Here is a 15,978-nt window from a genome sequence, read left to right as displayed (position 1 = left end):
AGCAAAAAGGGCCTGTGCCCTCATCCCATCATCCCACACTTTAAAGGGCCCTATGTGTCACAAGCACAGTTACCCAAATTTTTATTAAACCGTACGTGAGGTACTCTGCCTCTTGGCATGTGGCACTCAGCGCTGACATGGCACCACCTTAGCCCCAAATATCTGCTGTAACAGGTAACAGGCCTCAGGGAAATGCCTCCCCACCTTGCTTGCCCTATGCCCTCAATCAAAAGGGGTTGTGTCTGAATTTAACAAAAGTTTGTGGTGTTTTAGTGTCAGCGAGAAACACTGCTTTAGAGTGTCGGAGCATTTGAGTGGGAAAATTTCTCAGGTAGGTGAAAAGAGAAATTAAGTCTCTTGGCAAAACTTTACTGTAGGATGGTTATGTATAAAATAGATTCTATTGCATGCCAAGGTATTCCTGGGAGTACTGTCTTCTTTCTTTTTCTTTTCTTTTTCTCATGTTCTAATTCCTGACTCAGGAGATACTTGAAATTAGGGCAGTATTTGCCACAGCGGCACATAGCAGCTGTGTAACTTGCTACACTATGAAAGTTACTCATCCAAACATCGCCAGCCCGTCAACAGAACAGATATGTGTAACAATAATTAAATTCAGTTATGCTTTATATTTTCTCAACTTTCTATTTTGTCATCATGAATGTATATTTTTAGGATGGGAAGACAGAATATATTTTATTTCACAATTTGCTCCTTACTTATAATCTTAACTATTTAGACTTCTGGTGTGTGGGCCTTCATTTGAACTCTTGCTCTAAGTTCCACAATTTTTAGAGACAGGCTTGCAATGAAGAGAATGTGTCCTGCCCTATTTCCAAGTCCTGGTTACTATTACTGCATAAGAGATACCCCAAAACTGAGTGTGGAAGGTCATGTGTAGGTTAGTGGCCAGTCATGTTTACCTGGAGAAACCTAAAACTCTTGGCCACTAAGTTGATTTCATTCCCCACAGGATTCTTTCCCCTGATCAAATCTGTCTACAAGTGTGACATTGTAAGCCAGATTCCCTGGTTAACAGAACCTGAGTAAAGATTTGCATGCTGGAAGTTTTTAGGGAGTGCTTTCCCAAACAATATCTGTAAGGGATGGTGAATTCCTTTCTTGTTGTTGATGTAACAATTTACCACAAACTTATTGGCTCAATGCAGCACAATTTATCATCTTACAGTTCTAGACGTCAGAAATTCAAAATGGGTTGACAGGGCTGCATTCCTTCTGGGGTTCTTAAGAATAATCCGTTTCCTTGACTTTTTCATCTTCTAGAGGCCACCTACATTCCTTGAGTTACGGTCCCTTCTTCCTTCTTCAAAACCAGCAGCACAGCGTTTTCTTTCTTCTCTGACCTCCTAATTCTCTCTTATAAGGACCCTTGTGATTCCATTTGGCCCACCAAAGATAACCTACGTCCAGATCTTTAACTTAATTGCATCTGCAAAGTTCCTTTTGCCATGTAAGTAACACATTCACAGGTTATGAGGAGTAGATGTAGACATCTCTGGGAGGCCATTATTCTGCTGACCACAGAAGGGAAGGGAGCAGGACTGAGCAGGGGGAGAAGCTGATCTGTGATGTAGATGCAACAGAGACCTTGCTAATCCCATGGAGAGTCTAAACCAGGCACATTCCTCAGAGATGTGCCAGACCGAGGCAAGAGGCCAGCCCTTTGTATTCCCCAAAGTAACCATTCAATGAACACTAAGTGCCTCAGAGGAGGAACAAATAAATCTAAAGCCTGGCAGTTCCCTTCCACTACAGACACTTCCTGGGGAGGTACTGAGGTGTAACCCAACAGTAGGGACACTCTTGGTAGTTGAGGGAAATGAATGTTTGGGTCCTAAAGACCGTATCCGTGCAGCACACCACAAAAATCCACGAACGCCCACCGGGGGCACTGCTCAGATCCACTTGCTTTGTACAGTAGTAAGTCATACCACCTTGGAGTAGCTGCCCCCAGATCCAAAGGTTGGTCCCCTTTCCTAGAGAAAATTTATAAGAGGAAGTTAAACGGGGCAAACTGTAGCCCCATTGCTGCAGCCGGTTTCAGAACTGTGACTGATCCTAATAATCCTCTCCCCAACTACCTGTTCCACATTACCCTTGGCTAGCACCATTACTGGCTCAGGTGGTTTACCTGGTGGGTGAAACAGACCTTCATCCCCGAGGGATCTGGTTCATCCCTTGTCACCATGCCAGGCACAAGCCACAGCTGCTGCATAGGTCTTATCACCAAAATTGGCAAGGGAGAACCAAGGGATGCCCCCAGGAATCACTGCATGCCAAATGTATTTTGGCCTTTCCCCAGAAGTCCCACCTCTTCCTGGAGTTCAGCGTCAGTTACTTCTGCCAGGATGGTGACACCTTTCCTTTTTGCCGGTCTCTTGGCACAAAGAGCCTGAAGTGACCGGGATTCTTCCTAGACCCCCGGAAGAAGTGTTTCCCCTATGGGAATCAGGAGCTCTAAATCCACAAAACCTGAAATTGTGAGGACTGGAATCACACATTTCTAAAGTGAGTCACCAGAAGTGGTGATACATAGGTTCATTCTTACTTCCATCTCTTGCTTCCCAGACCCTTGTGTTATATTAAGGACACAGGAGAGGGACATTATAATGATCTGCAGTGATCTCCTAACTCCACTCCTCCTGCCTTAGCCCCCCACAATCTGTTCTCCAAAGAGCAGCCAGAGTGATTCTTTTGAGACGTAATGCAAATCGTGTCATTCCTCTGCTTAAAACTCTCCAATTCCCCATTTTACTCGGATTAAAAGCCAAAATCCTTACAATGGCCTTGTAACCTTTTCATTACTTTTCTGACATGATCTCAGGCCCCCCACCTGCTCTGCCCCACTGTGCTGCTCCTCAAACATACCAGGTACCCTTCTACCTCAGGCCTTTGCACTTACTGGGCACTCTTCCAGGACACTGTCGTGTTAGAACAACCCGGGCAATGCTGCAATAGCAAACAACCCCAGAATCTCAGGTTTAAAGCAGCCGAGCACATGGGTCAGATGCTGGCTCTCGTCCATGTCATTCCAATCAAGATACAACCTGCTGGAGCTTCTTCTATCTGGAACTCCGCTGGCTAAAGCAAAGGGAACATGACTAGTCCTGCCCTGGCTCGTAAAGTCCTTCACCCACCACTGTCTACATTTCATTGGCCAAAACATTCATAGTCAGGGAGCTATGAAATGTCATCCTGCCATGGAGCCCGAGAGAGGAGGATAGGAACATTCATGAAGACTCCGGAAGACAACTGCCTTCACCCCCCAGAGAGGCTTCCTGGCTCTCTCTCTCTCTCCCACTTCAAACCTTTGCTCAAGTGTTGTGTTCTCAGCGAGGCCTGCCCTGACCATTCTGTGTAAAATTATAACAATGCCCCCCCACTCCATCCCTCTCCTTTAGTCTTATTTTTCCCCAAAGCATCGTGCGCACGCGTTCCCTCCAAACAAATTTACATGTTTATTGTGTTCAATTTCTGCCTCCCCTGACCACAATGTAAGCTCTATGAGAGCAGGGAATTTTGTCTGTTTGTGCACTTTTGTTTCTCTGGCCCCTAGAGCAAGTGTATTGAAAGGAAAGCCCTTAATGATGCTGAGAGAAGATTCCGGATCCATTTGAATCCCTACTCCCATTCACATTAGGATGTGGAAAGACTAATTTATGGTGGTTGTTTGCCTCCAAACATCTTCTGACCTAGTTTAACGATAAGAACAGAAACAAAATAAAAAGGCAATGGTGGTCCACTTTTATATCCCTTGATATTTGAGGCTTTCTGTGTGATTCAGTCTAGGAGAGGATGTGTGAGAGAGTTGTAATTCCAACAGGTAGGAAATCTAAACAAAGATTTATTTAAATTCTTGTCTTTATTAGTTCCAATATGTAAACAAACATTTTTCTGACTTGCAAATTACTGACATCTAATGTAAAGTTATTTTCAATTAAATGTGAAGAGCATTAAAATGTATTCAGGAAATCAATCATATAGTAGAAAGTAATTCTTAAGAATATGAAAATTTTATCAATCACAGTCACAATTTAGCATACAACTCACCATGCTAAAAAATGGGCAATGGTTCAGATAAATTACTGTCGGTTGGCACTAGGTCACTTTCCCACATTTTCTCTTCTTTCATTTTCTCTGCAAGTGATAAAGCTAAGAGAAAAAAAAATCCTAAATAAAATCCATATCTGCATTATGGAAAAAAATTTTCTTTTCAAATTTTATGATGATTATTGGGATATTATTACAAACGATATGACTTGATCTAAATAAAATTGTAAATGGCCAGGGTGGTTTGTTACTTGGGTATGTGAGTCAAGAAGCAGTTACTTAGGAACTCAGATTTGGTTACTAATTAGGTGGGCAACTTGGGGTAAATTCATGGACTTTAGTTTTGTCACTTAAAAATTATGATAATTATAGTGGCCAACCTCGTGGAGAATCTCTGTGGATAAATTAATGAGTCTAAAGCCCCTCAGGATAATGTGGCACTACATAAAATTGGGTGACTTTGTTAGTGTCCCGTAGGGACAGGAGCTGACCTGATCTCTTTGATGCTGCTCGTGTGCCCCACGCACCCAGGTAAGCCGTGTGCAGCTGAGACCCGGTGGTGACTGCCCGCCCAGCTGTCCGATCTGAGGACACACTGATGACTGTGTAGGTTTTCACATCTCTAGCACAGTCAGCTGCACACAGATTTCAAAATTGCTGTATGAAAAAAACTATTTTCGGTGTAATGTTGCCTTTATTAGGATACTACAAATGGTGCAAGTAAACAGCATGAAAGTATACCACCTATCTGAGAAAAATGATTTAAAATAAAGGTGAGATGTTATGAGCTAGATCACTGACCTGATATGAGCTCAAATGGGCAGCACTGAAGTCACTCACAGATTGAAAAAAATAATGAATATTTTCATAGGAAATAAAAGAAAAATAGAAGCCTGCCAGCAATTGTATAAGCATTGTGAGGGGTGCATCAGTTAGAAATCTTTTGGTTACACATAACAGATAATCAAACTTAAATGGTCTTAAAGCAAAAAAAGTGGGGGAGTAGGGGAAACTTCGTTGTTCACATAATCGGAAAGTTCCAAAGCATTCTGCTTTCAGGTGAGGGTTGATCCAGCAGCACAACAATATTACCGAGGACTTTTCTTTCCCCGTAGTCTTCCCCATGCCTGAATGCCGTCGTATGAGTCATTAGTAATTTTTAAAAATTGTCTAGCTTCCACTTTCTATTCCTAATCAGAATTCACTTTCCTTTCGGGGCACCACTTCTCCCTCACTGTGTTTAATCTTAGTGAAAAGATAATCCCAGCCACCTATCTCAGCTCTACTGAAACTGAAAGGAACAGATTTCACCCTTCCCTGTGCCCTTCCCAGCCCGAGGGTCATGGGCAGACATATTACTTACGCTTGGTCAGATAGATGTTCTCTCCTATGATTTCCAATCTTGACCAAGTTGCCTGAGGAAGGGAGGAGCAGGGACAAGGCCATATCAGAATCTTCTTAGTAAGCAATATTTGCTGTGCTTCCCAGGCCTGCAGCATAGACTTTGCTCCTGCCCGTTATCAAGGCTGATTTTTCATATCTGGTGAATTCTGGGAGCCACAAAGAATTCTGGGAGCTTTGCTTAGCATGCTTAGGTTCTGCTGCTTGATTGACAGAGTGATGAAGACTTTCTGGGGATGGCCATGTGGAGGAGAGCCTCCCCTCTCTATGTCCCCATGGCATTGTGTACCGTATCTTTTTCTTTTTTCTTTTTTTTAAATTGAAGTTTATTGGGGGTGTACCGTATCTTTTGATATGCCCTTATCACATTACACTACTGATTTGCCCACTGTCTTCCCCACCAGACTATGAGTTTGCTGAGAACAGGAGCCTTGCCTTATATTTAGCCCAGTGTCTGGTCAATATTAGGCATTCAAAATAATCTGTGTTGAATGAATCGATTAATTGATGAATGACTCTCTTTGAAAAGAAAAGATGTGTTTGTATTAAACAATTCTAAATTTTAAGGCAGTATATTATCAAGCACAAACCACAAGGGCTCTTTATAAAATGTCGAACTGCCAGAAAGAATTATTTTTGGCTGTTTTATGAGGAGTTATTGCACATTCTTTGACGATCTGTACACCTGTCAGGACTAATCTTGTTTCATCCCTGAAGTTTAATCTGAAAGTTTCTTTAAGGCAGATTGATGCCTATCTAATAGGAATAAATATTATCCATTTGCCACCAGGAAATGCCTCTGATGTTTAGGTGTATGCCTCTTCCTCAATGAAATGAAGAATCGAAATCTCCAGGTAGGTTTTAGCCTGCCAGCACCACTCCCAGGCTGGCTGTGTGAAAAGATACACTCTGTCCCTCTGGGTGCAGCACTGCTCAGTGGGTGCCCGCTCGCTGCTCTCCCACGTGAGGCCTGTGCCCTTCACTCACGTGGGCACAGGCTGGGCCTCGATGAAGGGTCACAGCTAAGTCTAGCACGGCCGTGGGTGGACACACACATCTCCAGGGTGGGCAGGGCAGTGTGGTGGGCATCAGGACACTCAGGAAGGGCGGTGGGAAGAGCATCCACCCAGGCAGGGACTTCCTCTTCCTGACCCCTTTGCCCTTTTTTTCCCTTGTCTTTCTGAGCAATGCAGGACTAAGATCATTGCGGGGGTGGAACAAGGTGTGTGTGGGGAGGTGCCCCAGCAGGAGGCACCACCAACTAGGGAGGTCAGCCCCAGGATACAGACCTGTTGGGTGCCAATTGGTAAGGGCCAAAGCCTGAGCCAAGGGTGCTGAGGAGGTGGAAGGCTGGGTACACACAGGGGGACTGATCAAATAAGGCAATCCATTAAGCATGATGTAAGACGGGCGTCTCATTGTCAGAAAATGGAGTTCGAAATTCCGGGAAGGAGAAATAGAATGAACTCTGCAGTGGTAGATGGGAACTGATCTATCTGTCTGAAATCATGGTTTTATAGATAACGTGTTAGTTTCCTAGAGCTGATGGAACCAATTACCACAAACCGGGTGGCTTAAAACAACAGACATTTATTTTCTCCCAGTTCTGGAGCCCAGAAGTCCAAGGTGCAGGCAGGGACACACTCCGTCCAAAGGCTCTGGAGGAGAACCTTCCCTACGCTTCCCACTTCTGGCGGTGCCCTGTGGTCCTCAGCCTGTGACCCCGGCGCTTCAGTCTCTCCTCTTTTCGGTGTGTTTTCTCCTCTGGGTGTCTGTCTGTAAGAATACGTGGGCTTGTGATTAGGGGGCACCTGCATAATCCAGCATAAACTCCTCTCAGACCCTTAATCACACTTTTTGCCACAAAAGGTAATATTCATTCATGTTATGGTGGTTAGGATGTCTGGTTTCAGGGATGGAGAAGGAAAAAAGACAAGATGAGCCTGAAACATTTGGTTGCACTAGAAGATATGGAATTACGACAGAATGATAGGGACATGTCAAAAGGACAGAGAAGTCAGCTTATGGGGGCTCCTTCTGATCCAACTGGGGACAATTTGAGCATTAAAATGAATAATAATAATAACAAAGAATAGTCCATTGAATAAAATATGAATCCATAGAGATCAAAATAAATTAACAAATAAATAAAAAGTTTAATGAGACATAAGATATTCACATAATTTCAAAATACCTTCATACAAAATTTTTCTTAATTACAAAGGGTAAATTTTCAAGAGAAAGACCTGGAAATACCACTTTACTCAAATTACCAAAATGAACATCATCAAAAATGGGACAGATTAAAATTGTGTACCACCTGATAACATGCACGAAGAAGAATGAAGCATCACTCCTTGACATCCTTGCCAAAGATGCAAAAACTCCATCTAGTTATGAGGAAAGAACATGCAGACCCAAATTGTCATTCTAGAAAATAACTGGCCTGTAACCTTCAAAAGTGGAAGGTCATGAAAGTGAAGACTTGTTCCAGACTAACAAAGACAGGGAGGGAGGGGAAAACAAAGAAAACTGCAAACCAGTATCTCTCAAAAATACAGATGTAAAAATCCTTAAGAAAATATTAGCAAATAGAATCCATCAATATATAAAAGGGATTACACACCATGACTACGTGGGGTGTTCCAGTGATGCAACACTAGTTGAATATTTGAAAGCAGTCAATGCACTTCAGCATATTGACAAGTAGGGGTGGTGGCAGCTAGGGGCCTCCACCGAGCAACGCCTGGTCCCAAGGTGAAGCCAAGCAAATCTTGGGAAGTGAAAATATTGGACTGTATACACATGGCTTTTGTTCAAAAAAAAAAAAAAAGTAGTGCTTTACTCCACATGCACTAGGTGACTCCTAGGTTGTACACCTAATACTTGTCTGTCCAAGAGCTGGGGCCAGTGGAAGCGCAGGGACAAACAGGAGAAAGGTTGGCTTGAGGCTTCAGTTTCCCAAGCTCAGAGTGTTCCTGAGAGTCCGGTCCAGGAGCAGAGAAGAGCCAGAGACCCTGGCAGCAAGCTGGCACCCAAAATATAAGAAAGCCCATTCTGGAATGTTTGCTTAGGAACTCTGTATTTAAATTTTGAACCACATCCTTATAAATTTGAATTTGAAAACACGGACCTGACACCTTTCGTAACCTATACCAAAGGTGGAGATCGATTCTGAAAGCCAATAGAGTTCATCTCTGTATGAAATACTCTGCATTACCAAACCCTCCGCCTGGGATTCATTTCCTAAAATGAAAAGGCTCCCAGCTGCCTCTGATGTTCAGAACAGTGTAAGTATCCCAGCTCTATGTGCCTTGTCTGTGCCCCCTCAGCACCCAGTAACCATCACAAGCTCCTGCTAAAGCGAAACTCTGCCTGAGAGCCTGTGCTCACCCTGCAGTCAGCCAAGTGCTGGGAGTTAATGCTTCCGGAAGCAGCCCTTAGGCTATAAAGGATGGGAGTTGGAGGATGAAAATCCCAGCTTTCCTGTCTCTGAGAGGGATAACTCAGGCTGTTCTTCACAAACTTTAATGTGCCCATGACTCACTGGGAATCTTAATAAAATGCAGATTCTCATACAGCAGGTCTCAGGCTAGGGCCTGAGATTCTGCATTTCTAACAAGCTGCCAGGTGAAGCTCAAGCTGCTGGTCTGGGGATTACACTTTAATTTCCCTACAACTGCTTTCTGCAGTTTTCTCACAAATAAACTGCTTACTCTCAAATTCGTGTTGGACGGTCTGTTTCTGGGGGAAGCACTTTTTTCTCTCCTCTCATATTTCATGCTCCTTGTTCTCAGTTTTATCAAAGCCTGACCACTACCTTGTAATGTGACCCAGGGCAAACATTTAGTTTCCTCATCGCCAGAATGACGGGGTTAGACTGTACAGTTTCCTTCCCACTCCAACATTCTAAAGATGTTCTAATTATCATATTTGCCACACTCTTCCCAATCAGCTTTCCTGCTTTTGTGAATGACCTTTTAAAATCAAGCTGGTTTCACATTCTGCTCATCTTCAAAAGATGTCTCTAAACAGAAATGTAAAATGAAAGCCTTTTCTTTAAACATAATAGCAAAAATCCTTGACAGATAAAGGATATAGCAAATGTTCACACATGCGGATGACATTTTCATTGTGCAAGAGAAAAAGAGACCATTCAGAAAAACATAAGAATAGTAGTTTTAGGCTGAGGCTATTAAAATGAACATCAGTGTGAAACTAACAAAAGATATGAAACCATAATCAAAAAACATCTAAATAGGATATAATACATAGAAGAAAACACAATAGTGAGTTTATATACTATGTCTGCTTTTTGATCAAACATCCCTAGACATACAGATACAAGCTGTCCCCTTCCAGATAATCACTTTAGAAATCTAACTTCTTACATCTATGCTAAAACATTTTCAAAATTCCTCAAGTTTACAAGAAACCAAGTATAGGATCACGTTACTACTTTAGTCACCTTTTTTTACCCAAAATAATACAACCCAGCCTAAACACAAACTCTATTTCCATTAACTTAATAAATTTCCTAAAATATTTATAAACGAAATTCATGCATGTAACCTTCAGTTGCTGAGTAACAGAAAATGCCCAGATCACAGTGACATACAACAATAAGTAGTTATGTCTCATTTACAAGTCTGCAAGTCTACAGGTTGGCTAGAAAGGCTTGGCAACATGTGACTTCAGCCTGGCACCCAGACGCTGATGTGGCAGCTACTCAGACATATAGTCAATCTCCTCATGGCCGAGGTCAGATAGGAAGGTCTAGGCTTGGAACTGCTACATTTTTACGTCCCCACATTCCATTCCAAAGCAAGTCAGGTGGCCAAGCATAGTATCAATAAGTGCCTCCCACGGAATTATCAGTAGATGGAGTGATACCTGATGAACAATAATCTAATCTGCCAAATGGCATTAGTGACTAGAAGCATATCCAAAGAGGAATGCCAAAAGTGATGTGAGTAATAACATTGTCATTAAGTATATAAATACAAAAGAGGACAATTTTGGAGGTATAAGTTTTAATTTGTTAAAAAAAAGTTATTTTTGTGCTTTTTATAAAAGTCAAACTTCATGTTTGCCTCAGTGAACATCCAATTCTTATTTATGTTTATACTGGATGGAAACCTACTCAGAGAGCATCCTGAAGGTTATCACGTCCATGTTTCCTTAGTTCTTTCATAAAAAGTCTTTAAAGGAGAAGCAAAATTACCAGAATCTCCATTCTGATGTCTCTAGGCTGGGGCTTGGCAGGCCGCCTGCACAGGGATGAAAAAGCACCACCAATTTGTTGGAGGCAGGTAGGTTTTGTGGCCAGCTGCTTTGGACAGTCAGAAGCCCTGAGTTAAGCCAGACCCTCTGCTACCTTAACTGCTCCTATTAAGTCACCTGCATGCCTGGCACATAGCTTCAGCTCTCCAGGCTTCCATTCTTCACGCACAAAAGCTCTCTCAGGTGCAGCCGTCCCTAACAATACAATATCTATGAATCTATTATGTGCTGGAGGTTTTCTGGTGTCACCCTTTCCTTAATGAGAACTGTTTTGTAAAGTCACTGATTTCAGCTCTAGAAAGTGTAGCAGCTTTTATGTGTTAAAGGCTGAGAATAAAAACTTTCATTTAATGTTCTAGATTTTTGCGCCTGGTAAAGAAGAGATTCTCTTGGGATTTGCTGGGTTCATTAGTAATAAGGTGACCGTTTCTAATGTTAAATTCTCTTGAATAAAACCAAAAGGTTACTTGGCTTTGTGGGGTGACTGATGCGTCTGTAATCATCAGCACTTTTTTGTTTGTTTGTTTGTTTGTTTTTGGTTTATTTGGCAGTGTGGTAATTTCATAACAAAATGATTAACAACATAGGGTTCTTTGGAGCTATTATATCTTAAGAATCAGAAGGTGGATTTTGAACTGAGGCTTAAGGAGTGGGTGCCCACTCTACCAGGCAGTCAACAGCCCGGGGGAAAAAAATGTCGAATTCTAAAATCAGCTTCTAAAGCTAAAGGTCAACACTGTTTGGACAACATTTAACTCATCAATTCTCAACTCCCCATTACCTGTCGAGTTCTTCAGACCTCACTAACTTGCTTCCCAAACACCTATGTCTTAGCCAGGCACGTGCTGAGTTTCATACATTATCTCACATAGTGCTCTGCTTAGTCCTCTGAGATAAGTACTGCTATCCTCCCTTTTCGGGTGAGAAACCCGGATTGTTCCCAGTTTTGCCAATCTCGGTCGCCCCAGATTTGGCTTCTCCCGACACAGAGGAGAGTTCACCTTCGCCCTCCTCGCGATATTCCCGGGGCCAAATTCCCAGCACCTGAATCCCACCTCCCAGTGCACCGGTCGGGCCGGGGAGGCCGGCAGGGAGCGGGACTCGGCCCCGGCGCGGACCAGGCGCCCGCGGCTGAAGGCTTGTCCCTCGCGGCCCAGCCATGGAGCGGCCGGCGGCGGGCGAGGTGCACATGAGCCAGGCCATCCAGCCCGCGCACGCCAACTCCCGCGGCGAGCTGAGCGCGGGGCAGCTGCTCAAGTGGATCGACGCCACCGCCTGCCTGGCGGGTAGGGACGCGGCGGGCCGAGAGGCGGGGGAGGGGGCTCCAAGGGGGCACGGAACCGGGGAGGCCGGGTGCCAGGGGTCCGGAATGTAGGGCCTGACTGGCGGCGAGCGGCGGTGTGGTCCGGGATGGCAGGGGTGTGGGAACTAGGAGCCGGACCGGGATATGGGGCTGCGGGGCTGCGGACGGCGGGGTTCGGGATGGCAGGGTCGGGACTTGGAAGGGTCCCGGATGACCCACCCCAGGGGGGACACCGACGCCTGGCTCCTCAGCCTCGACACGCCAGAGCCAAGACCTGGGACAAGTGGGGAAAGGAGGGTATTTAGACATGTGAGCCCTGTGCAGCTGCAACCGTAATGAGTGAGCCAGTTTATCCGACAGTGGAAGTGACCTGGACTAAGGCTTCTCAAATGCTTTAGTCTTAGGCTCACCCTACCCCGTTAACTAAACGAGGACCCCAGAGAGCTTCTGTTAATGTGGGTTATATTTTTATCCATATTTACTATATTCTAAAAATTTTTAAACATAATTATTTAAAAGGAATGAGCCCATTACATATTTTTATTGAAAAAGAACTATACTTTCAACGATAACAAAAATGTACTTAGAAGAGTGGAATTGGCTTACATTTCTGCAAGTCTCTCTAATGTCTGGTTTAATGGAAGATTACTCACTTTTCGTATCTGCTTCTGCATTCAGTCTGTTGCCTACCGTACTCTATTTAGTCTCTGCTCAGGGTCTTTACATCTGCTTTTCTTTTTGCCATCATACTCTTCTCTTGGTCCTTCGAATGGGTCACATCTCAGCTTAAATATCATTCCTCAGAGAAGTGTTTTCCAACCACCTGTTTACATTTGCACCCTTTTGTCACCTTCATCACAATGCCCTTTGCAACTTCACACCACTTAGCACAATCTGTCATTACTTTGTGTATGAATTTGTTCACCTCTTTATTTTCCCAAGGAGAGCCAATTAGCATGCAAACTGAAGCTAGTTCTCCGATGCTTAGAAAGCTCTAAATGAAAAACTTCTGGTTATATGGTTGGGTAGACCAATGGATGGATGGGTCCAAAACTTGAAACCTCATTTCTAAAAAGAAGCCAGGCTTTGCACAAGGCACTTGATAGACTTGGCAAATGTACATTTAAAGTAGAACATGTTAAGATAAAATATTAGACCTGGAAGGAGCTTTAAAGATCATGTATTCCAGGACCCTTACTTTACAGAGGACAAAAGCAAAGCTCAGATGATTACAGAGCCTTGCTTTTCCCCATGAGTATTAACAGAGTTTCTAATCCCCTATGTGCTAACCACCTGCAAAATTCTGATGCCAATCTGTTTGTTTTCTGTTTGTTGATAGGTCTGTTTAGTTTCTATCTTAATAGTTTTTTTGATCAGGATTTAAGGTGGATTATAATAACATAATGGTAGCATGAATATAAAATTAATCCACCTATAGAAGAAACAAGTATAGAAGTCATTCAGGTTATTAAAAGTAATGATGCCTATTGCCAAGGAAACTGAATACACTATGTGAATATTGAAGTGGCTTTTAAAGTTACCTCATTTAGTATCTCTGTCCTGTAATGGAGAAACAATTGCCTTCCTTCTGCGGTTTTACATCTTTGGAAACTCAGAGCATAGAATGATTCAATTGATAGCCAATTACTCTGGACCTTAATACCTATATTACTAACAATACCATAGTAAAGAAGGCTTTATGATAAAGTTGGCTTGGAAACATGAATAATGCCTGTGTTAAACACTCCATGGTGAGAAGAGGCATCGCATAAGCACATGGACATTAGTTAGCCAAGGTGTAACTGAATCTGTAACAGAGAAATGCCCCTCCGTAGTATTTTACATACAATAGGAGTACTACAAAACTGGTTTTCTGGTATTTTTCCCACCCCAAGTTCTTTATTGACAAGCGCTTCTGTACAGCCACATTACTATGATAAATACAGATCACAGTCATGATCCCAGGGCACTCCCATGACCTCCTGGCACTGCTAGATTTCAAAACGTCTTCTCAATATTTAAGGAAAGATTAAATATATTCACATACAGTCATTTTGGCATCAGACCTCATTTCTGTCAGTAGCCCCATTATACTTTTAGTCACTTAAGCCTAGATGCTTGAAGCTCTTCCTGAGTCATTCTCCACCCTCCATATCCATTTTTTTTTCTGAAATACGCCAGACTCACATTTCCCTCCCTATTTCACTTGTGAATCTTTCTCAGGGTTCACTTTCTCAAGAATGTCACCCAATTCATCCAATTATGCAAGTAGAAAATCTAGTTTTCTAAACTTGATACCGCCCTCTACCTTGCATCCCTTTACACATGTTCAATTGATGAACCAAGTCCTGTCAATGTTACCTGAAAGAATCTCTCAAACCCAAGCATTCTGCTACGCCTCCACTGCCACCACTGAGTTCCAGCGAGCTAGCTCTTGTTCCTTAGTTACCCTCATAAAATCCTTATTTTCGTCAGAGCACTTAATTCATTTTGTTATTATTTATTCATTTAATTAATCCCTCACTCCTCTACTAGACTCCATGAGAACACAGATCATGGCTGTTTTGTATTTTCTGCACCTTATATAGAGGCTGGCATAGCACAGCTGTTCAAACAATATTAGTTAAAGGCATGAATGAATGGAGGTACCACCATTTTTTATCCCCTTTCATCTCATACCTGGGTCAGAACCACTTAGCTAGTCTGCTACTGTTCCTCAGCTTCTCTCGGTTTCTCCAGGGAATCATGAATAGCTTTAGGGTTTCTCTTCTTTGGTATACTGTATGAAGAGCAGTCAAAAATCAAAGGCCAGAACAAGTTGGTACTATTGAATTCATATCTGACAACATAAAAAGAAAATAATCACATATAATCACATGTGAAAATTGTGGCCCTTTGTTGGTTCTCTATGTTTTTATTTTTTCTTTTCAACTTAATGTCTCTTGAAAGTCTACAATGTAAAGTTTAAAATGGCTATTAAGCCCCCAGAGCCCATATTTAGCCAAGTACTTCTCTAGAGAGCATACATTGGGTGGTCTTTTCTGAGAGTTCCTACTGCTTCTGTAATCAAAAATCACTATTTAGAACAATCTTTCTAAGAACAATCTTTCTTAGAATAATCTTTCTAAGTCTAAATTTCCTCATTTGTAAAATGAAACTAATAATAGTACCAATCTAATGTAATGGACATGCATAAATACTTAGCTCAGTGCCTGGCCAATAATAAATGCTTAATAAATGGTAACTATTATTATAATTATGTTTCTTCTTGATCCCTAATGCAATCTAGTATAGTGTGATATATAGAGATAGTAGATACCAATATATACAATAAAAATTCAGTCTTTTATTGGTTATTGTATTTCAGTTATTATTTAAATCATTCAAAACCAGTAACTCATGTTGGTGTACATGGTAACACTTTATTAACAAGAATATCGTGTTTGATAAGCTCAACATCCCATCCCCTTACCTTACTTGTCAGGTAAGTAGAATGAATGTCTATTAGATACTCTTTAGTCAATGCTTTACAGCATATATCTGCAAGGATCCAGTATTCTCTGGAAATCTTAAGCTCTACAAAGACACAGATTGTGGCTGGATCTCTAACTACTACTGAGTAGAACTGTTAAAAGATGTTAATATTGAAAGATAGGACTGATTCAGTGCAGTCTCCAGAAATCAGTGGGAACTTAACAAATGTCTGATGCACTGAATTAAATGGAACATACCTTGAGTATTCCTAGGGTCTGATATCTTGACATGCACTTTCTCTCACAGAACTTTAGTTAGGAAGCCCATCCTCCCCACTCCAGAGGTCTGCTATGGTTAGCTTTCTGGTAACTCAGTTTATGTCATGTTCACGTTTAGAAGAACAGTTATTTCCAGCTGTAAAACCAGAATCTCACTTTTTTTTTCTC

The 15,978-nt window shown here is 42.3% G+C and overlaps 1 protein-coding gene across 7 annotated transcripts in view; it reads left to right on the top strand.

Annotated features, from left to right (window-relative positions):
- Positions 1-290: 290 nt before the first annotated feature.
- Positions 291-15,978, top strand: part of ACOT12 (acyl-CoA thioesterase 12) — a 79,557-nt gene continuing 63,869 nt past the window's right edge. For 4 of the 7 annotated variants that reach the window (XR_004423496.1, XM_033110171.1, XM_033110173.1 and 1 more), the window contains exon 1: positions 11,619-12,041. Coding sequence is in view for 4 of the 7 variants with exons in the window: in XM_033110171.1 (XP_032966062.1) it covers positions 11,915-12,041 (127 nt within the window). In the remaining 3 variants the exon portion in view is untranslated. Of the gene's footprint in view, positions 332-6,262; positions 6,327-11,617; positions 12,042-15,978 lie in introns of those variants that run through there. The other 3 variants (XM_033110175.1, XM_033110174.1, XM_033110172.1) reach the window with 3 other exon arrangements.

The sequence above is a fragment of the Rhinolophus ferrumequinum genome, chromosome 7 (assembly GCF_004115265.2).
Source record: "Rhinolophus ferrumequinum isolate MPI-CBG mRhiFer1 chromosome 7, mRhiFer1_v1.p, whole genome shotgun sequence".
In the NCBI taxonomy this organism is placed as follows: Eukaryota; Metazoa; Chordata; class Mammalia; order Chiroptera; family Rhinolophidae; genus Rhinolophus; species Rhinolophus ferrumequinum.
Note: the sequence above shows the minus strand (reverse complement) of the source record. Positions and strands in the feature narration are given on the sequence as shown.